Source organism: Accipiter gentilis, chromosome 4 (genome assembly GCF_929443795.1).
Source record: "Accipiter gentilis chromosome 4, bAccGen1.1, whole genome shotgun sequence".
Taxonomy (NCBI): domain Eukaryota; kingdom Metazoa; phylum Chordata; class Aves; order Accipitriformes; family Accipitridae; genus Astur; species Astur gentilis.
This window is the reverse complement of record NC_064883.1, coordinates 17,677,273-17,699,927: the sequence shown is the minus strand read 5'-3', so window position 1 is coordinate 17,699,927 and position 22,655 is coordinate 17,677,273. Positions and strand designations below refer to the sequence as shown.

At 36.5% G+C, this 22,655-nt stretch overlaps 1 protein-coding gene across 2 annotated transcripts in view; it reads left to right on the top strand.

Annotated features, from left to right (window-relative positions):
- The window catches only part of PHF14 (PHD finger protein 14), a 168,541-nt gene that overhangs the window by 118,788 nt on the left and 27,098 nt on the right, over positions 1 to 22,655 (top strand). The window contains exon 18 of one of the 2 annotated variants that reach the window (XM_049799246.1): positions 14,669 to 14,782. The exons of the other annotated variant lie outside the window; for it this stretch is intronic. Within the exon in view, the coding sequence (XP_049655203.1) occupies positions 14,669 to 14,782 (114 nt within the window). The remainder of the gene's footprint in view (positions 1 to 14,668; positions 14,783 to 22,655) is intronic. 2 annotated transcript variants of the gene reach the window in all.

Here is a 22,655-nt window from a genome sequence, read left to right as displayed (position 1 = left end):
TCTGTGAAAAAAGCAGGTGGAAAAAAATGTTTCGAACACTGCTGAAAACCGTGATTCATTCTGATGTCATTTTACGCGCACACACACCTTATACTACCTTTAAAATGAAGCAAATTATTTTTTTCAAGAGGTTTTGTGAGTGTCTCATGAATCAGATTATTACTGAGGTAGTCCTGCTTTTCATAAGTTGTCTTGACAGTTTTGTCTTTGTGACTAAAAATATGTTACTGAAGTTAAAACAAAAAGGATGGCTGAAATTAGAAACAAGCTTGGTCATTAATTATCACTTTGGTTAAAATACACACCCATGTCTAATTTCCATTGGAACATTTAAGAGGTATCTGATTAGTAAAGTACTAGACTTAAAAATTTAAATCACAAACACAGCACAGTGATTATGCATTTTTAATGCATCTAATCTGAGTATTCACAATCTAGTATTTAAATATCTAAACCTCTAGTTTAGATGTGGTTTGGTTTAGATAGAATAACCATTACCTACTCTAAGGTAGTGGTCAAGGAAGCAAAATGTCTTTGTGCGCAGCTGTTAGAAACACCGCTGCTACTCCTTACCTTCTTTAGGTTATGTTTCTAACAACGTCTGCTTACAATTACGGTTTATCTGGGATATAGCTCTTTACTGAATTACGACTTACACTTCCTAAGCCACGACAAAATTAACTTACAGCCTACGTTACCCGCTACTGTAGGGCTGAGCGGCAAGGAATCTCTGCTGGGACCTATCTGCAATTGGGAAAAATCCAAAAAGTGGCTAGCATTGTGTTTGAAGTAAAGCCACTAAACCTGGTTTTGTGCTAACACGGTGTGAGAGAATAAAAAACGAGAGCACTTTTTCAGCCCTGAGCAGCACCCTGCAACAGGAAGATTGTACATGTACTCTCAAAGGATGTGAGAAGGCTGATAGAGGAGTAGTGTCTAGGAAGGACGGGGGAATGCTTGCTCCTTAAAGAACTGGAGGCTTCCTCTTTCTTGCTTTTAGAAAATCAATTTCTAGATATTTACAATATTGAGCAGTATTGTGACAGTGAATTTCACATATTGAAGATGCTCTATTAAAATGTAAACGACATGGAGATAGTAGTTTTAACCCAGGTTTTCTCAGGTTTACATTCCTTTTTAAGTGAAGTTGCAAAAGGAAGATGTAAGTGTGTGAAAGTCACCAATTGTAGCTGCCAAAGCATCATAGCTTACACCACTGATATACATTCAGATCTACTTCATCAATCCAGTTGTCTTCCTGCTTCTCGAGTTCCTGAAATAATGAGCCTTTTGAGTATTGATAATTAGGGGCTTCATGCTGACAGTGGAGCCGTAAGCAAATTTACCAATAAATTGTAATTGACCATTTACTACTTTCTATTAACAACCCTAGTGGCAATTTTGATTCTTATTTACTTAATTAGTAGAACACATGTTGATTTTGAAGGCATCTGAAAAAAGTGTGAATGAAAAGCTTGTAACTGAGTTTGAATTTTTTAACCTTTCGAGCCTTGATTAAATTCTTGGTTTAGATGATATAATCTGCCAGGAGGTCAGTATTAAAAAACATTTCCATTGTGTGTAATATTTTCTAATTTGAATATTCATGAAGAATTGAAGACTCAACAGAAAATAGCAAAAGGTGTGTGCTTTGCAGTGACATAAACAAAGGGAATCCTGAGAGGTGCAAAGGTATATCTGGAGTCTGATGGCATCCTGGTTCACTCTAATTTTGCAAAGTAGTGTTCTGTTCCTACCAAATTCCTGAGATAAATTTCTTTACCTAGAAATCTATTTCTTGCCGTATGTTTTGTATAGAACTAGAAGGTATGTAATTAAAGATGAATTATTTCTCTTAATTCCTCACTAGTCTGACTTTATTACCCTGCAAATTAACTTAGCACATCACCTGTAATTATATTCTATATGATGGAAGAAGAATATGATCTTTAATTGTTATTCTCTGGATAAGATCTGAACACATTATCATAGTTGCCTGATCACCTGCTCATGCTTACTCTCAAGGTTGATCTTATTTTAAAGTCTTTCAAAGAAATGCAGCCATATATGTCACTTTAAGTAATGTGTCACTCATCAGTATAAATTACTAATGCTGCCTGGGCAAAATCTAATCATATTGAACCAGGAGAGAGAAAGGGGGGTAGGGGTGGGGTGGGGGGAGCAAAAAAGTGCCATTTTATGAAATGCTAAGCAAATAATGAATTTTAGCAGAGTCAAGACTTGTTTTTTGTTGTCGTGTTAGATAGCGGTAGTGAGGTTTAGTTGCCATTCTCAAATAGAGATTCTCTTAGTGCCAGGCCACATTTAATCACATTTTGCAGAAGACAGCTGGGCATTGCCAATTTGTGCTGTGTCAGCCACTTTCTGCGCAAAGGAGTGTCTCATTGCTTGGATTTTAGCATTCTGTAGCAGAAAAGTTCCCTCTTCTTAAAATGGGTTCAGCAAATAGCTTGTGTGGGAATATAACTGTAAAAGCATTACAATCAGGTCTACCAATAAAAAGCACAAATATTATGTGGAATTTTAAGATGGCTTTTGAAAAGATTTTCACAAAACCTTTAAAATGTATAGTGCATTGTTAAATTCTGGTAGCAATTAAGTTTATCTTAGTTTTTTTTAGTAAATGTGTCTCTGGTAACAGTTAAATTATTATCTGGTTCAGTGGTTTGAAACACCTTTGGGCACGTTTGAAAAGTCTTAAGTATATTTCAGCTGCATCAAACAGTACAAAAAGATTCAATATGTGGAAAACCTTGGAATCTGTAGATATCAAGATTTCTTCCAGGTACTAATCTCATGAAGACTGAAGGGCAGATGGTATCCTTTCAGATATGGTATAAATAGCCAAAGAAAAGAAGTATCAAAAAGGAAATAGCAAGATAACTCGGTATTTATGGAAGGTACACAGAAGTGTACTTAGAGTGGGTTAATCACATCACATATTTATTTTTGGCAATAGAAAGGTGTCAGCAGATTGATACAGTCATTGACATAATGAATATTAAATGTGTAACCAGTCTTGTGCAATAAGTAAGGATACATACCAGCTACTAATATTTGCAAGTATATTGTGTATTAAATGAATATGCAATTTGTCCTACCATTTTCTTTTAGTGCATAATATCTTCACTGCTTGTTTAGGTTGAAAGTATTGCAGAAGGCAGAGGAACTTCAGAGCAAAATGATAATTTTTTTTTTTTGATTGCTGGTGGTAAGGAACTTTTTGAAGGTAATTACAAGATGTCTGTATTCATATAAGGATAGCTTCAAGAATCTTACATTTAAAAGGTAATTATGAGAATATACACAACTTTTGAGATTTGGGAGCTGTGATTTATTAATCTCTTATTAATTGTCTCACTGCAATGACCTACAGACCTGTTGTTTATTTGCTTTCTCGGTTCAGCATAGACCAAGATGTAAAATAGTGCAATATTCAGAAGATAATTTGTACCCTTTCTCAGGTACCTTGGTTAACATAAAATGAATCATTTTACCCACTCACTCATTCTTCCATGCAAAGAGACCTGCTTCAGCTAAAGAATAGTAAGACAGCTTAAGCAAGCCCTTGGGAAATACAATTTTGAACCCTCTTAAGAAGAGGGAAGTGAACCAGGATCTATCCTATGATGATTGAATGTGTTCTCCAGTTAATTTAGTGCAGCAATCAAACCATCATCTAAAAGTAAGGCATTAAGTGTGTCTGTTTCTCTTTTCTTTTTTTTTTTTTTTTTTTTTAATTTGAAGAAAAAAAAGGTGGCGGGGGGAGACTGTTAGACCCCAGAGAGCTTTCAGTGTAAGGAATCTGAGGAGGAAGGGAACTGTTGATAATCTAGGGTAACCTACTGAATTCTGAATAAAGCTGGTATCTAAAATACCCTGTTATTTTGAACATTTCCTATTGATTAGCTTAAATGGTTCTACATTCCAGTGTGCTCATTTGCATGGATCTTGATCTGAGGTATCTTAGTGTATTTATCTTAGCATTTTGATTAAGATCAGCAATGCGTTTTTGAAAGGAATCACCCAGTTGCCACCAGTTGCTACGCTTTGGTTCACGTTAAGGAGTGGTCTCAAGAGTGTGCAAACAGGATTCCTGTCAAGGGACACTAAAGCTGAGGATGTATTCTGACTGCTAATGGGCATGCCATCTCTGTGTCCAAACCAGTCGTACCTTTGAAACGTGTATAGCACATCTGGCTGATCCTCAACGCCAACTGCTTTGCTCTACAGAGCTGTTCCTGCCACACCACAGTAGTTGCTGGTATGAAGTGACTATTAAAAGCACTCCTATATTTTCTGTATCAAAGGTATATTTGTGTTTTCGTTTCATTGACTACAAAAGTTATTTCATTCCTGTTTTGATAAGAGAATTTGTGGAATTCACATATCGGTAGTCTCAATGTCAAAAGCCTAAAAATTAATACATTGATGTATACTGCTAGGGTATTAAATTTTATCATTTGTCTCTTTTTATAAGCACTGTATGCATATGCTTTTAACTGAAAAAAAAAGATTTGGTCTGCAATGTTATTAAGCAACTGTATCTAAGAGTAAGGGACTTGGTGGGTGTTTTCTACTACAGATCAGAAACACAAGGAATTTTTGTCTGGTAGATGTAATCTTAAAAAAACCCCAAAGCACATAGGGATAATATTCATGCCTCTTACAACAAGGCAGTAAAGTTGACATTTCAAGTGAATTTAGCCGCCTCATTCCATGTATCATTTACAGTGTTCTTAATTAGGGAAGAATGAGGAATTTCCAGGCCTTTCTGAGGATGCTTTAAAACAGCACTAGTTGTGACCTTTCCGTTCCTGTGGGCTCAGCAAAAGGCGGCTGATTAATGTCACATCTTAAACTGTGTCAACTGGGCTCTTCATTCCCTTTTTAGTAAACAGCCTGTTGTCAACGTAGCTCAGTTTGACAGCATAAAATATCATTGTGTTTTAGCTGGCTACTTTAATAAGAGTATGTAGCTCTATTTAGTAGTATGAAGTTATATGGAAATTTTCTTTAATTACTCTAGTGACTAGCACGAATGGTAAGTCAGGGGCACCACAAAATAGTGTCCCAACTTTTGTTTGAAGCTTCTTAAAGGATGTCCAAGAGATTTTTTAATTTGGCACATTCAGATGTGTTAGAGAGATCTGAAAAGGAGGATATAAGAAACATTTTTATAGAAAGCTTTTCTACAGATAGATTGATTCTTTAATTCAAGGCCATAAAAATATTTTTAATGTTTTCTTTTTCTGTTTTATCAGTTGAAAAGAAATGATGGTAGTTTTTAAGAGAGAGAGGGAGACGAAGAGAGGGAGAGAGAGAAAAGCAGGACAGGAAAAAATAGCGGGACTGCAAAAAGTGCCCTTGGCATAGGTGGTGAAATGTGAGCACACACGCATTTGTAAGAATTGGAAAACTCCACTTGAAGAAATACACAGAAACCCTTACGGGGAGAATGGGGTGAATTAAGAAATAGGGCCATGGCAGAGTGGAAAGAAGGATATGGAGGGCACGCAGACAGCCTTCCCTCAGAGCAGGGTAGAGTGTTAATAGAAAAAGTTTGAAGCCCAGGCAGATAAGTGGGTGCCATCTAAGGAAAGTTTAGGGAGCTATGAAACTTGCATAATAACCTTAGACTGCAAAAAAATTATGTACTGTGCAATCCCTTTATTTCATCTTGTTACTGGAAAAAAAATTCTGGAAGTGGGGAGAGATGAAAACCAATCTTGATTTAGTAAATAGCCTTTGATGATTTTGTGATGCTTTTGGTGATCACGCATTTTAATATCACTCTGTTTTGCATTACATTGGAAAAATCTGAACTTCAAGGAGTTGAAGAGCAAGAATCACTGCTGATGAAGATGTAAGGAGCTAAATAAATATTACTTAAAGGACTTCTCAAAGGGGAAAAAAACCCCAACCCTATGAATGTGCTGACCCTGTCTCGAGAATTAAGTTAGATGGTACAATTTAAAGCTTTGTTCCAACATCTGACAGCCACAGTCTGCATGCTGATGCATAATATCTGAAGATTGTGTGCTTGAAAGAAAGCCTTTTCTGAGCTACATTCTATTTTTGTTAGAATAAAGCAGCTGCCTTTTGGAGCAGAGATCTTCTAAAGTGCTCAGTCTTCTAGTTCAAGTTAAGTATTAGCCAAGTATTGTGAGCGAATCTTGTGTATGCTCTCTACCAAGCTGCTGAAGTGAAGTAAAGCAAACTACTTCAACCATAAATTGTGCAAATGTGCAGCTTGACCCTGAGAGGTGGAAGTAAGTTTGCCGCTGTACCTTACTCCCAAGTTGTCACTGCCTCAAGCAATCCAAGAGCATGGAAAGTTTGGGGCAATTTAAACGTGATTTGAAAAGAAGTATGGATGAGTAAAACTATGTTTTAGAGAGACTGTATGAATGGATTGCTGTGGTCTGCCCCTGATCATTTCTGAAGAAAAAAAGAAGTTGCCTAAGGAAGCAGACAACGGCAAACGCAAATGTTACCTCACTAATGGAGCCTTTGTAGCTGCAGCACTGCATTCCACAAGTAATAGCAGATGTCCTTGTACATTTGTTGTTTAGAAAACCTTGTTTTAAATGTTAGGTGTGAGGTGCCCATATCATTCTGTAAATACATTGAAGTCAACAATTGCAGTTATATGCAACAGACATACAGCTACACAGTAAGTGCCACACTTACTGTGGCCATAGATGCTTTTGATATGTTTGAGAATTTGTTTTGCAACTTTGGGTTTGTATTTTTTTTTTTTAGACAGGGCAGGGAAAGGGATTGGAGAGATCAGAGCTGTACAAAACAGGCACAGGGAAGATGAAATTTCCTGATCCAGCAATAGTAAATTATGTGTGTATTGTCTTAAAAAGCTTTTAGAACTCCATAAAATAACTTATAAAACTTTGCAAAATACAAAATGAAGACAAAAAATAACTTTCTAGGCTATGATATATGCCTGTAACCTAATTCATAATAAGAAAAAATAGCAGGACAATATATAGGAAGAAAGTGGTGTGGGCAAAAAAAAGGTAAAAATATTGAGTTACTCTTATATGCAGTGATAATGGCATTGTACAGCAGTCTTGCCAGTATATTAGCATCCTGCAAAAGGATATTAATATAAAATCTGTTGCTCTGGTGCACCAGATAATTACCAAATTATGCAAGACATAGGAGATTTAGCACAAAAAGGATAGATACTGGCTTTTGCCCTTTATTGAAGAAGTTCTAAAAATTTCTGGTAATGATGTTCAAGTTTGTACAGAAATTTTTGCCAATACTTTGAGCCATATTGTACCTGTGATCAATGGCTTTAATCCATGACAGTAACAGGAAACTTGTATTCCTTTTCATTATATATATGAGATGAGATTAGTGTGGTGAATCTGTATTTTGAAGTTTAATTCCAGTTTTTGTATTCTAATGTGGTTTCACTAATTACGGTGTTTTAAGAGTTGATTCTGAATACAGTTCAGAGAATTCCGGGGTCAGAAAAAGCAGCTATTGAAAGGGTAGCTAAAAGAACAGCTTTTGAACATTGGAAAATAATGGGTGATGAGAAAGTAAAAGGGAAGTACAATAATCTAGGAGAGTTTGATTTGAAAGGTGGAGATTTCAGTCCAAAGAGAGGTAGGATTAGTACACAGAGTAATGGAAATGTAGAAAATATGTGAATTAAGAAGGGGAAACTAATTCAGGTTCCAGAGGTCAGTGAATGATAATACCTTCAAATGGTAAAATGTTCTCCTGTTTGCTGTTTCTATTTGCATGTGATAAAGCTGGAAGAATAAATGTGAAAAATATTATTTTGAGAGTGCTCCTTCTAGCTTTAAATATATGTAAATTTTTTTTTTTTTTCATTTGAAGAAGCCATCCAGAGAAAACGCATGACCCCGTTTCCTTTCATACTTTGTTCAAACGCTTCTAGTAAAATATTAGCAATAGTAGCATACTTATTTTAAAACAACCATAAAAGTGGGAATTCACAGTTTGACACTTGGAAATGTAGGCATATTTCAAAGATGCAAGCTTGCTTTGTCAGTGCTGTAGTTTATTGAAAGATAGAGGGATAATAAATTGAAACAGATGGGTATTTATTGGAAACTTCTTGAAACTTTATTAGTTCCTACATATTGCACAGTGTGCTTGAAGAAAAAAAAATAGCGTAAGGCTAAAGAATGTAATTAAGTTTTTATATCTGGAAAACAGAATTATAACAGGTGTTTCTTTTGTTTCTGTCTTTAAAAGGTGGCAGAGATTTTAAAGCTAGGTTTAGGTTTATTGCCTGAACTGAGGTAGTTTCAGAGTCAGCTGAGAATGAGACCCTCTTGCGTTAACAGTGTATAAACATAGAAGTCATTGTCCCCTTCTCGAGAGAGAGAAAAAATAGCCAAGGACAGAACAACGGCATTGCCTCTGTGACTGGCAGCGTAGGAGGTTAGCACATGTGCGTTAAAGGTTGCGTTTGTAATTTCCTGTCTTTGGAGAGGGCAGAGGAAGAGACGAGATTGGCAGATGTTAAATAAAATCAGCATGAGGAGAGTGACAAAGGCAGAATAGAAAGAGGAAGGGAAGTTTTACAGCTGTGGAGCGTGGCTTAAAAGTTTAAAGCCCATGTTCTTACCTCACTAACTAATGCAGGGTAAAATCCTAGGAATGGCAAGTGATTAATCTCATGTGTAAGTAGCTTGAGATGAACTCTGCACTTCTCCTGGGGATTTACTTTGGCCACTTGTGAACTGTGGAGAACTACAGATATCTGGTCTTCACTAGATTTTAACAAATTCCAGCTAAGATGATGTGAATACTTTCCAAGTATGCCCCTGGGGTATAAGAGGGAACAAGGAGGGGTGGGAGCGGCCGGTTCACTGATGGAGGGACGCTCTGCGGTCGGGGCTGGCGAGGCACCTTTGGTCTGACCCAGGAAGGCTTTCCATGTGCAGCACTGCAAATGATACTCCGTGAGGCTACAAGCACTTTAGCACTTCAATAGAAATGTGCTAATTTCTGCCCACAGTTGTTCAGCCTTCAGAAGTTGGCTTCATGTTTCAGAAAGGGCACTGGGGTTGTGGGGTTTTTTTTGGTTTTTTTTTTTTTTGCTTTTGTAAGTCTAAAGGGGGACAAATATTTCTACTTCGCTACTGTTAAAAGTCTTTGTTAGTAACTTTGGCTTCTAATTCATTACTGCAGTCATGTTTTCAGAGCCTGGTGTGAGAGATAAACCCTTTGCAAATGAAGACAGCATCCATTTTCTTTCTACCTCAGGCCACACGGAATTGATTGGGGTAATAAAATGACAGTACCATGTAATATACTGACGGCTCTTTAATTTGAAAACTAGTTCCAGGCTGATTCAAAACTTGTTTAAAGCTAATTTATTACTGTGTAATTTTCAACTGGTCTAAGGTAAAGGATGATACATGAAAACGGATGCAGAGTTAACGTAATGTATTCAAACTTGTCATGTTGAAATAATCTGTAAAGGGCGTGTGGGTATGTGGGCTGATTTTGGGGGGCTGATTTGTTTCAATTCTTTTTTAGCTTTCTTTTGTTTTAAAGTAGCAATGGCAGAAGAAATAGCAGATGCTTTGCTGGTATAAATACCACTATAAGACACTATTTTTCCATCATCTTGTTTCAAATGAAACTTTTTATGCTTTCTAGCAAATTATTTTATGCATACTTTTATATATATATATATATCAGTTCTCCATTTCCTTCAAAATCAGAAGCTGTGTAGAGTTTCTATTTCGTATGACTCACCATCTGTGCTGACAGTAACATGGATTCTATGGTTCTGTGATTGGTAAATAATTAGAGTATTTTCTTACCATGATGTTCACTGTGAACATTCCCTATCAAGATGCATGTCTGTATATACGTATTTGTCTCATATTTACAATTACATACAGTACCTATCTTTCTATGCGTACTGATCTTGTATTTAATGGTCAGGGTTTTAACAAACAAAAAGTAAAAATAGTCAAGTCCTCAAATTAAGCCACAACATCAGCGTAGCATGAAATGTAAATATTTTCCTCTGAAATCTATCACTTTTATGTACCTCACAAATGAAATCCTCATCTGTTCTGTATGCACTATTGATTTTTCAGCGTACTGTATCAATGATACTTCTGTGCAGAAAAGGACAAAACTAAAAGCACATTGTTTGCTTCTATTACAGTAGATGCAAATAGCAAGTATGACAAATGGGATGAAGGAGAGAAAAGAACTGAATGTTTTGAGGGAGGTGCTACAGTTGGATACACCTTTGATTTCTCACTTCCTGCCAGTCATTGTCACCTTTGATCTCTGCTGACCTGAATTAAAAAAAAAAAAAAGAAAATGCTGAAGGTCCAAGACTCAGAATTTAACCAGCCAGCTACACTTTTGTGTCTGCTGCCAAGAAGGTTCTAACTGGTGTCAAGACTAGCAAGCAAGTTCTGTCCCAGGACTAGAATATCTAATTTGTTATGTGTTTGTGTCAACATTTAATTCAAATACTACTTTTTTTGCACAACTGTGATTGATTGATTCAAGCCAATGTTGTTGTGGTGCCTTAAACCATGTGAACATTTAGGTCATATGAAAAGACATGTAGTTCAAAGCAGGGCTGTCTTTCTTGCATAAACATAGCAGAATGTCTACACATGTCATGTTTCCTCTTCAAGATTTTGTAAGTCCAAGAAGAATCATGTTCTGAGGAGCTTTGATCAAAATCAGCATTTTGCAGGAAAAATGTGATTCCTGAGCATTCTGAATGTATTTGTTTATGATGCACTTATATTTTGATAAAGAATTTCTCTATTTTCAGGAAACTGGCAGTACCACTTAGTAGTGGGGTTTCCCCATAATTTATTAATTAATATAATTAAATTTTGTGATCCATTAGAAAGCCATGTCTTGATCTGTCCAACTTGAAAATGCAGATATCTGAGCTTTTATAAGTAGGTTGGAAAATATAATAATATTTTAATGAAATGAGAAGGGCTTAAGCACTAGCAAAGATGTGTACCAAATTACTTATTGTGTAGGTTACATGTCTATGTACAGTCGTGTGCATCACTGCTACAGTTGGGGCTCACAGATCAGAGAGAAGTGCCATTGACATGTTTTTCATCATACAAGGCCGTGAAAAAAGCAAGAAGTGACTTTTTGCAAAGTCACTCCAGTATGATAAAAATAAAAATTAGGAAGGACAAGAAACTAATTTTAATTCTTTTTTAAATACATCTTTTAACACTTCTCAGTAAAAATGTTGTTTCAAGTCACAGATACAGATTTTTTGCTTTTCTTTACAGAAGTAAACAATGTTAATACTTTTTCAGGTTGTTTTATTTGCTAAGTACAAGTCAAGGTAACAGGATTTGTTACCAGAACTGTTGCTCACTTTGCCACGTACTCAGAACAGACTGAGAAAAAGCTTTATGAAAGTTCTCACTTGCACCTCACAGCATTTTTATCGTTGTACCTTACATGAAAGGATCTCATTCCACTTACTGAATATGTTTATTTCTGAAAGCTGTACTTCACATGTTGCCAAACTCATTCAGAGTAAAATAGATTACCTTTCTTACATATGTCCAGGCTCTATACAGTTTCCCTAAGAAGTGACAGCAGTGTGAAAAGATATTGTCGTGGTTTAACCTCAGCCAGCAACTAAGCACCACGCAGCCACTCACTCGCTCCCCCCGCATCCAGTGGGATGGAGGAGAGAATTGGAAAAAAAGTAAAACCTGTGGGTTGAGATAAGAACAGTTTAATAGAACAGAAAATAATAAACTAATAATCATAATAATAACAATAATAAAATGACATTAATAATAATAATAAAAGGTTTAGAATATACAAGTGGTGCACAGTGCAATTGCTCACCACCCACTGACTGACACCCAGTCAGTCCCCGAGCAGTGATTCCCCCCCACGAGGCCAACTCCCTCCAGTTTATATATTAGATTTGACATCCTATGGTATGGAATATCCCTTTGGCCAGTTTGGGTCAGCTGCCCTGGCTGTGTCCCCTCCCAGCTTCTTGTGCCCCTCCAGCCTTCTCGCTGGCTGGGCATGAAAAGCTGAAAAATCCTTGACTTAGTCTAAACGCTATTTGGCAACAACTGAAAACATCAGTGTGTTAGCAACATTCTTCTCATACTGAACTCAAAACATAGCACCGTACCAGCTACTAGGAAGACAATTAAGTCTATCCCAGCTGAAACCAGGACAGATATAATAAAACCAGTGTAATTGGAAAGGGAGATGCATTTTTTCAGCTTGTTTTCTGAATAGTAAAGTAAATTTGTTTTCCGTCCATCTCCTTAAAAAATGGAAGTATTATATTAGCTAGCTCATTCTTAAGACAACTATAGAGAAGGATGGCCAAGCTGCTTGGAAAGAAGATATTTGAGACTTGATGGGGGAAGAGAATCTGTGACGTGCTGGTCCTGTTGAGGCAAGAGGAATGGAACAGGAATATATGTTTACTACATTGCAGTTGTTCCAACCATTTTTGAAAACCGTCATTTATTACTTTCAAAGATCATAAGCAAGAAAAAAATGTTGCTACCATTATCCGGCCACGGGTAATAGCAACATAATACAAGTTTGTTCAGACACAAAAGACAGGTAGAATTCAAGGAGAGAAATCACTGAACCAAAGAAGTCAGACATATACATCATTTTCTTCCAGCAGATGTGGTTGTTACTTTTGGTTTTGTAAGTAGCACAAAAGATCTTCTGGAAACATATTGAGCTGATAAATTGCATGGCGATGATTTAATGTTCCAGTTCTCAAGGAGAAACCAAAACAGTACTGTTCAGTACTCAGACTCAGTTCATGCCAGTTGGGTCAACAAGAAGAGATAGTCTCATCGTCATAGTTTACTAGGAACCAAACTGAGGAGACCTTTGAGAGAGAGGACGTTTGCTTGTGCAAGTCCAGATCTGCTAGGGAACGAGCGAGCTGTCAGGATGAACATGATGCAAAGTTTATTTTTATGACATCGAGCATGGGACTTTTGTACAGTCTGTAGAGGAAAATCAGACTTTTATTACCAGAATGCTAGAGATGTTTCTCCTTGTAGTTCACTGTGTTTAGCCATGGTGTTGATATTCTTTTGAGGAGCTGAGAAAGCTGAGAAACAGTGTTTTATTATTCCTATCATAGACTTATTTGGGATGGTAGCTCTATCAAGGTATCTCGGTTTTCCTTTTGTTCCACAGATCCAGTGCTTACACATATAAAACAGTATAGTGCAATGGCATTTGGACTTCATTGTTAACATTTTAATCGGTAGCATTCTTTAGTCTTTGCTGAAAGCTGATTTTTCCTAAAATGTCTTCCTCATACTGAACCTTAAACTTAAGGTGATAAGCCAAAGAATGGGCCAGAATATCCTTTTTCTAAGTCACGGAGAGGTGGTGCAATGAGAAAGGCATAAAAAGCTGTATTTGAAATTTTTAAGCTCAGAAACTATTTTAAAGGGATTCACTTGAAAAGGCACATGAAGTAGAGATACTAGAGTATTCCCCCTCCGGGCCCAAAGAGATTTTTCCAACTTTCTAGCCTCCAGAAACCCCCTCCATGTATTAATTCTTTTACAATATCTGGTCTTACCTGTCATTGTCCATGTGATTCAGTGACAGGTGTTTGACCACAGTGTTCACTTTTTACCTTCCAACAGTCCAAACATACATTGGGCTAAGCTGCAAATGCTGAATATTATCATTACAAAAGTTTAATTTACTCTTTAGAGGTTGTTATGTTGAAAAACTGAATAATGAGCTTTGCAGCTTGCAGTTTCCAAAAGTATAATCTTGATTCCCTTGCAGTTAACGACTGTAGAGAGAAAGTGATATATCAAAAGCACATATTCTGCTTTCTAAACAATGACATCTGAAGTATCTTCTGTAATGAGCATTACAATAAGCACAGTAAAGATAGTACTGATTAATGGATTTTTTTCTCTGTAGTAAAATATCTTAATCTACGCAGTTATCAAAACCACTGTGTAAAGCAGTGAAGGTATTAAAGTGGTTTTTGTTTTGACTGATCTAGTCACGTTGCATTGCAAAGTCAAGGTAATTTGGAAAGTAGAATGTAAACTAATTAAGAATTTTTATTTTGTTTATTTTACTGTGCTGTTAAACTTGCTAATAGACAGCCAACTCTACTAACTTTGCTAACTTCACGGGGTTGTGTGCTATATCGATTTGCGGTGATTGATAAAATACATTTGGGAGGGGTTGTTCTAGCATGGTCCCAGCTTTTTTGCAGAAACCTCTATCTTAAATAAGGGGATGAAATGTAATAGTCCCTTCCTTGCAGTTCAGGAGCAGGGGTAGATATGGGCAAAACAAGCATGCTTATTCAGAACTTTGCAATTCTGAAATGCTATATAGCTATTTAGTAAGTCTTAACAATGATCTTGTGCAGAAGATACTACCATTTTAAGAGAAAATGTAAGACAGATGTTTTTGCCTCTGGGGTAAAAGAAGTTGCCCAGAGTAAAAAGAATAGAGTTTTAGACCTCAAATATTTTTCATTTCTCTGTGCTTAGAGCACAGTTCCTCTGAAAAGTCTCATTTTCTTGGCGTGCCACGTCAACACGCTGCTGAGGGGTCTATTTGTCTCTGTTGCCCTCAGGACTCCGAGCCGTCAAATGAGGTGGTCTCAGAGGCCCCAGGTAATGTGGTACCCTCTACCTCAAGAAGTAGCTCTGAAGAGCTGGTATCGGTGGCACAGAAACTTCCAGAAGAGGTAGGACATTCTGTGTCTATTCTTTTCCACGATTGACTGTTGGGGGATACACGTTTGCCTCTGGTTTTCATGCTTAGTGTTGTTTTACTCATAGCAGAGACTTTTTAAAGCTAATGCTCAATCTTATCCTCCCATACCAACAACATGCAAGACCAAGGTAAATCTCAGGACCATGATTAATGGTACCTGTAAGCCAAGTATATTCCATCTGCTATATTTTTAATACTGTTCCTTATTTTCAGTGATTGGGAAAATATTTTTGCTTGTTCCTGTCTGTCACTCCATGACAGTAACAGGATTCTTGTTAGATTCTGGCAAATTAAACTTTATGACACTAAAGAGTCAGAAGTAATATCTGTATCTAGGTGTATAGGTAGATGTAAAGCTTTTGCCATCCTTCTCTAAATTTAAATACAGCTAACTGATGTGTTGTGCAAAGGAAAGACCCTCACTAGTATGTGCCTCTTTTTGTGCCCTTGTTTTCCAAAAAATGATACAAGATGCTAATGATGTAGCATGATCATAAGTCCATCCTCCCTGTTGTTATAAGAAAAGGTGCCGGCTTGTAAGGTAGTTCCATAAAATAGCCAACGACTTGGGTTTTTTTCTGTCCCTGCAATGCATACTTGTCACAGTACACCATAGCTGGAGAAGAGGTTATCTGCAGAATTCAAATTCACAACTTCATTTTACGGTGGCAATCATCCTTTCAGAGAACCATTATTACCCTTAACTTAACCCTTGCTGTGAGAAGGAAGTCCTTCATGTGGAGTAGCCTTATCATTATTAATCTTGGCTTCCTCAAACAGTTTAGTTATTATTATAAAGATATTCCAAGTACCCAGTAATATAAAGACTAGTCTTTCCTGCTTTTTTCTCAGATTTCTTTTGACTATAAACTTCCCAGTCGAGTATGAAATACTAGCCATAGGAAATACAGTGGCATTTATTAGTTCTTTAGTGCAGCCTTTAGTTAATTATCAAATACCTTCTTGAATTTCTCCTTTCCCAATAGTCTTGTCACTTTGTCTGGAGAAGAGGGAAGTCTGCAGTACAGGGCCAGGAGAATTCTTAAGAGTGTCTTCTGGATTAAGACCAAATAGGTACTTCACTTAATTTGGAGTATGACCACATATTGTAAGATAGAAAGTCAGGTTATCACATCTAAGCAGTCCTGAGTATAGAGTAATATAAGCTTTTAGTAATATTTTTGTTTATATTCTTGAGTAGCAAAGGGACTTCTAGTCTACGGAGGGCCATGGGTTCTCCCTCTTAAGTCTCAGCTTTGTCAGCTTATCTCACTCCACTGGAGGAATTAAAATTGAGAGCACAGATGATCTTTAAAAATAAATACAGAGGAAAAGTGCTGCAGGAAGGGGAACAAAATATGGTTAGTTAGTAAAAGGCAACCGAGAGGAAGATGAGTATACAGTTTTTGCCTCTGTGAAATAAAAAACAGCTAAACTGGGGGGGAGAGGAGAGGAAACTTCAGAGAATTGAAAGACGAAGATATACCTTTTGAATTTTACTAAATATCTCAGTAATAGTTTATGTTGAAACTGTTTTACTGAATGTGGGGTCATAAAGCATTATCTGTGTTTTGTAAGGGAATGAGACGTTCTCCAATCATATTTACTACAGTTTATATAAAAAAAGAGAGAGGTGAGTCAGAAAGAGTTTTGTGGTTCAATTTGCAGGGAACCTTGAGAGGGGAGCACCAGTACACTGAATTTCCAAATTCAGAACCCACCATGAAACAACCCATCTAAGTTACACATGGGTAAGTCAGCATGGTAACCAAACATTTGTGAATTACACCCTAAAAAAACAGGTCAAAAAAAGCGTTTGCAGAGCTTTACTTCAACTAATGCCTTTTTTATTTCTCATTTTATTTGAAGTCTCCTGGTACATCACTCCCTTAAATTCTTTCAACATCTGCTTAATGAGTTAATATTTGGAATTAAGTACAGCTGCGAACTGGTGCATTATTTGTATAATAATTTGTCTCTGAATTCAACCATTGGTATCCGTGCAAAGGCAGTTGTGGAGAAGAAGCTCAAATGCAGCCATGAAAAAGAGAAATAGGAGAAAAGTTTAAAGAAGGCAAAATGTGTAACAGACTGAAGATTTCAGGAAGGTGGAGGAGAATTGAGGAGGATGTGGAAAGTGATGTTCAAAAAAAGTCTCGGACTTGCAAATGTGAGGAGAAACAACTTCTAGTAGGAGAAAGTAAGGAAAATCCCATGATTTGTCAGATTAATTTGTACAAAGCATAGTTTTTTTCCTGCCTACAATTTGTTTTCCTCTTAGGCCAGTCTGAATCTAACACCTAGTTACTTGTGTCATCAGTTTTAACTTTGTGGGTAATTTGATCACTCAGATGAGGCTTTGTTTTGCTTGTCCAGTTGTTCCTCCTAGTAGAAAGGATGATTCAGTTTTGAGTTCTACTCAACAGGAGGGCAGGATGGCATCCACTCCTCTTACTGCCTCCCTTCTTCACAGCCTTTTTTCATGCTCTAAAATCAGATTTAACTCTGTGTAGGATAGGGACAGTGTCCAGCTATGTGGCATATGACAAAAGCCACTGCAGAAATAATTAGCGTGTTGGGTGTTGAAATTTAGATACCTGTGAAATTTTTGTACCTGTGAGGGATTCAGGAAAGTGTGTGTGTTCATCAGTGTATTTCAGATGCCGAAACACTTTGGGTTGTAAAATAACCAAACTGTGTTTAAAGTTAGAAAGATTCTAACTTTATTCTGTGTTTTCAAAAGCTGTGCAAACCTCAATAACATTTAAGTTGTATAGATTTGAATGCTTGAATGATTTTAATTAGTATCCATACTAAATTGAGAGAGTTACCTGTGTGATTGATGAGCTAATATTATATATATTTATTGTCTTTTTTTAAGAATTGGAACTGAACAGTGGATTTGAAAGAAAAATTCAATGCATGTGAAAGGGGACAGGACAGATCTGTGCCATCCTAATTTCAGTGTCATTTCTTTAGACCTTCTTTGCAGTTTCTTAGGAAACTGTAGGATAACACTGCTTTTCGTAGGATGTTATGCTAAGTCATATAGTTTTGACAGTTTCCCTCTAATAGTAATGCTTAAAACATGAATTTTGTTCCCACAACCCTTTCAAAATTCAGAACTGCACTATTGTTGGTATGCCCTGAGTCAATACGTTACATTTTATCTCTGATATCGCACATTCTTTACCAAGAAATGATGAAAGAAAATTCTCTGGACATGTTGATTACTTAAGATTCAGAGCTTTTAAAATGTTTTAAATGTACAAATATACTTGTTTGAATAACACTGTAGTCATTCAATAAAATTGAAAGGCTGATGAGTTAGATTTCACGACCTTTACTCTTTTCTGTGGTCACTTTCATTATGCATCTGGCAGTTGCGGTATATTTAGTAAATATACTGATGTAGATTTTTAGATGAATATACAGTGACATTGAAGAAAGTGAAGGTTTGTTGTTAAAGTAGTTTTGCTTTCCCTTTTTCATGTAGCAGCTGAAGAGCCAGACAGGTGGGCTGTACCTTGATACCTTTTCTCGTAAGCAGCACTTAAATCCACAGGGAGTGATGGTGGCGGTGGTTGGTTGTCTGAGTTAAGAAGAGACTAGTTTTGACAGTTCCCTTAAACGTGAGTCTCATAAGAGGCATATCCTCTTCTTTAATTAGGAGTAAAATAGAAATACATGAGTTCTGTGTATTAATTTCCTTTGCCGATCCTGTGGCAAATCAATTAGTCATGTTGTAATAGTGCAAGCCTAGAGGCTAACAGAGCTGTTCTGTCTGAATGGCTGTGTTGCCAGAGCAGCACAGATACCGATGAAATGCTGTGCCATTCTCTCTCTGGGATAAAACAATGAGTTAAACAACCAACCAACCCCCTACTTTCCAATGCAAAAAAGCATGTATATATGTTCTGGAGCATTTTAGGGTAAAATATGAATCACGTGACGGTAGCATATGAACATGAGTAGCTTATATATGTGTGGTGCTTTCTGAGTGCTGTATTAAAACTAAAAAGCTGTGCAAAGCATTGTGATTCTCAACTAAAGAAAGATTAAGATAGTGGCCATTAATCTGTTTCTGTACTAGACGTTCACTGCTCGCAGTTTATCTGGATAGAGCACAGACTTTTTTCCATTAGTAATGCACAGCTGAGGTATAGTGTTTTCTTTTATAGGAAAAGATGTGTCCCACACTTAAGTCATCTGCTATTAGTCATAAGTATGGTACAAGCAGCTTAAAAGGATTATAGAATTCAGTGTTAAAATCATTGCTTTATTCTTGGAAAATCTGGGGGAGCCATCTGCATTCTTAATTTTTATGAACATAATTGGCAGCTCATGCTATTTTTTGTTTCTTGACTTCCTTGATCTCTGGATAAAACCTTTCGCAGCAAGTCCCATTGCCTCTTCAAGTTAGTAGGAAAAGAGTTTTTTTAAAAAAAACGAAGCTATAAACTTCATCAGCAGAGCATCCAATCCATTCTTATGCTATTTTATTACAGAGGTGTTTGCTTTTTAAACAAAGGATGATGTTACATGTTCTGAAAAAATGGAATAAAAGGTAATTCCATGGCAAAGCTTGTAATAATGCTCATGTGATATTTTCTCCATCTGCTATTATTAGAAGACTGATAAATAGCTGGATTTCCATCACCGACATCATTCATTTGAGAATATAACTCAATCATCATGTAGAATAAGCATTGGCAAGAAACAGAAAGTTCATTTGCACTCTTAGAGAACACAAGAAAATGTTGGAGAAAATATACATTTGTATATCTATCTATATGTATAAATGCAAAGCTTTTATACTTGTGCTTGTGTAAAGGCTGTGTGTTCTTTTCTAAACTTCATAGGCATAACAATATTTTTCCTCTGTTCTGTGTAGCTGCTGGCTTGAACTCATTTAACAGAAGAATTGTGTCAGACTGTTGTTGCTATCAATATGTTATTCGTCCTGACACACTGTTAATTGGAAAAAAAATACAGTTACCCACATAGAGTGGGTTGGACTCCATATTTACTCTTGAACACTACAATTTTTTTATAACTTCTGAAGAACTTTCCTGCTCAGAAAAGTCATTGGAAATTTCCATGTTGTATGGACCTGGCAGACTGTTTTCTGATGAAAAATCATAAGTGATAATTACTAGTTATTCTATATCATAGATAAATAAACCCCCTTAGTATCAGGGGAGGTAGGACTGTGACTTTGGAACAGAGGTTGGTTTGTACTCTGAGCCTGCTGCTACGCTGAGTTCAGGATGTTAATTTCGTGCAACACCACAAACACTACATGGCATACTTTAACAAAGAGAGGTCATCTGTGTCATCCATCCCTTAACAGACATAGGATTGATCCCTCTGCTGTATTTGTTAGTACTTTATTCTGATTTAAATCTTCTGAGCAATGACGGTTTTCACATGTTTAAAGCCTTTTCCTTTACACTCCTGTTCAAAGCACCTGACAGAATATTTATTGCACCCCTCCTCTTTGTTTTCTTTGAGTGGCAACGAAGAGTTTCAACAGATTACAGATCTGGAACTGCTATGCATTTAGAATATTTTCTGGACCTAAGTCAGGTTCATTGTGGAGAAGACTGAAATTTGGCTACTTGGCTGAAATTTGGTGATTTGGCCCATAATCCAACTCCTCGTGTCAGACTGTGGGTTCCAACCATCAGACTCATTCTTTAAAGCAGAGTAGTTGAGTTACCTATTCAAATCATCTGGCACTCAGGAGATTTGTTTGATTTACTTTTTATGCTTCTACAAGTAATTATGATTACTGTAGTTCCCATTAATATTTTGTAACAAAAGTGCTAAACCACATGCCTAAAAAGCCTTAGAGTCTGTGTTAAAAGTGAATGAATAATTAACAGAGAAGAGAACATAATACCTATGACTACTGAAGTGATTCCTCTGTAAAATAAACTGGGAAATACAGTAAACATGGAAATGCTCTGGAGTTAGGAATCTGTATTTTCCATCTAATCTCTTCACATGACTGTTTTATGTAATCTTCTTAATAACAAAACATAAAGGTTGTAAAATTGCTGGAAAATGCTGTCATGCAGTTCTGCTTTTGAAGTCAAAATTTATTTCTGTATATTTAAGCTGTAAATGGCCTTATGGAATGAGGGCTCCTGTTAGAAGAACATTATTAATTTAAAAAATGAATTCGGTCTGTTGAAAATTTCCACAAATCCAAGACATTTTTCTTTATTTAACCTTTTCACAGTCTCTGCCCTTCTTTAAAGTACATTCAGTCCTGTATCATCTGTTACTCAGGAAGGTATTTAATACATGACTTGGCATCATTTGCATTATACAAGAAGATTAACTTTACAAGCTCTGCTATTAATCTGAGTAGCTCTACATATTGACCTATGAAAGAACATAATCAAGTTAGCTTAATTAAGTTAATTAATTGTTACACTCTGATGAACTTACTATTGAGAGGAAATTAAAGGCAAATAGAAAATGGCATTCATTGGTTTGAAATCATATTTTAAAGGATTTTACAAAGATACATTATATTTAGATGACACAAATATCTATTGTGTAATAACCAAAGCAGAGGCAATTAAAAATGTCAAAAGCTAAGAATCCCTGCAGTATTCTCTCTTATTGCCAGACATTCAGCCATATTTCTAAAAGCAATAAAAACACATGCTAGAAATTCAGAAAATAACTGTTGTGGGTGTTTTTCCCAATACCCAAATAACTTCATTCAGAAATTGACACCACTGGCTACACATGGACTACAGAGAAAAGCAGACTATAAAAGTTAGCTGAGTGTTATAATCTGACATCACACTCTCCTTTGGGGGAGAGAAAAGGGGAAAGGATTGAAAGACAGCACGGGGCAGCAAGCAGTACCCCATGAAAAGCACATACTCGCACATCAGTGTAGGAATGTCTTTCTCATGCAGTGATGGAGGGGAAAGGAGAGACGCTTCTGGAATTTCCTCCATCAGCTGCATTTCTTCTGTCAGGAGTGCCTGCAAGTTCACTGCAGGAAAACATTCAGGGTTACAGCACAGATCCTGTGCAGGGACGGACCCTCTGCGTGACTCCAACATCTGGGGCACGGTCATCAATCTTCATATGCACTGATGTGTACCCTGGAGATCATCAATTCCAAGTAGCCATAATTAATAAAAAGAGAAAAATGGTGAAACATGCACAAATGTGCCACAGTAAATGCTGCCAAATGAGCAGTTTAGTAATCTGTGAGATTCATTAATTTTACCATGGCTTTAGTTTGAAATGAATTTGTCTGAACAATTATTAGCTCTCTACTTTTTTTTTTTTTTTTTTTCCCCCCAGATATAGAGATTTTCTGGATAGCATCCTCAGTGATTTTAGGATTTCATGCTATGCTTCTGTTGTAAAAATGAGTATTTTAACTCAAGTGAGAACAGTATTTTCCCTGAGGTATTGTTCTTTGGCATTTCCAAATCACATGAAAGGGTCATTGATCTGTGGATACATTCTCTGGAAAAATAGCAGCGTTGAAAACGAGAAGCCAGTGGCATTTCGAATCACTTGTGTACAAATTTGTATTCATATTCTGAATACAGATAAGTTGGAATTTCGTTCCTTCAAAGAGAAAAAACAGTACCTTTCCTTGAATGATATTAGGTTCTTTTTTCTTTGAAAAAAAAAATCTGAAACATTCTTTAAAATGGATAGACTCAGAAGAAACAGTTAGATTACAGCTACTGTATATTTAAAAAGACATATTGTTTTTCTTTAACACCTTGCCCACAAAAAAAATAATCAGTTTTAACTTTTGTAAATTCAATTTGAAATTAACACGTTGTTATATTTGG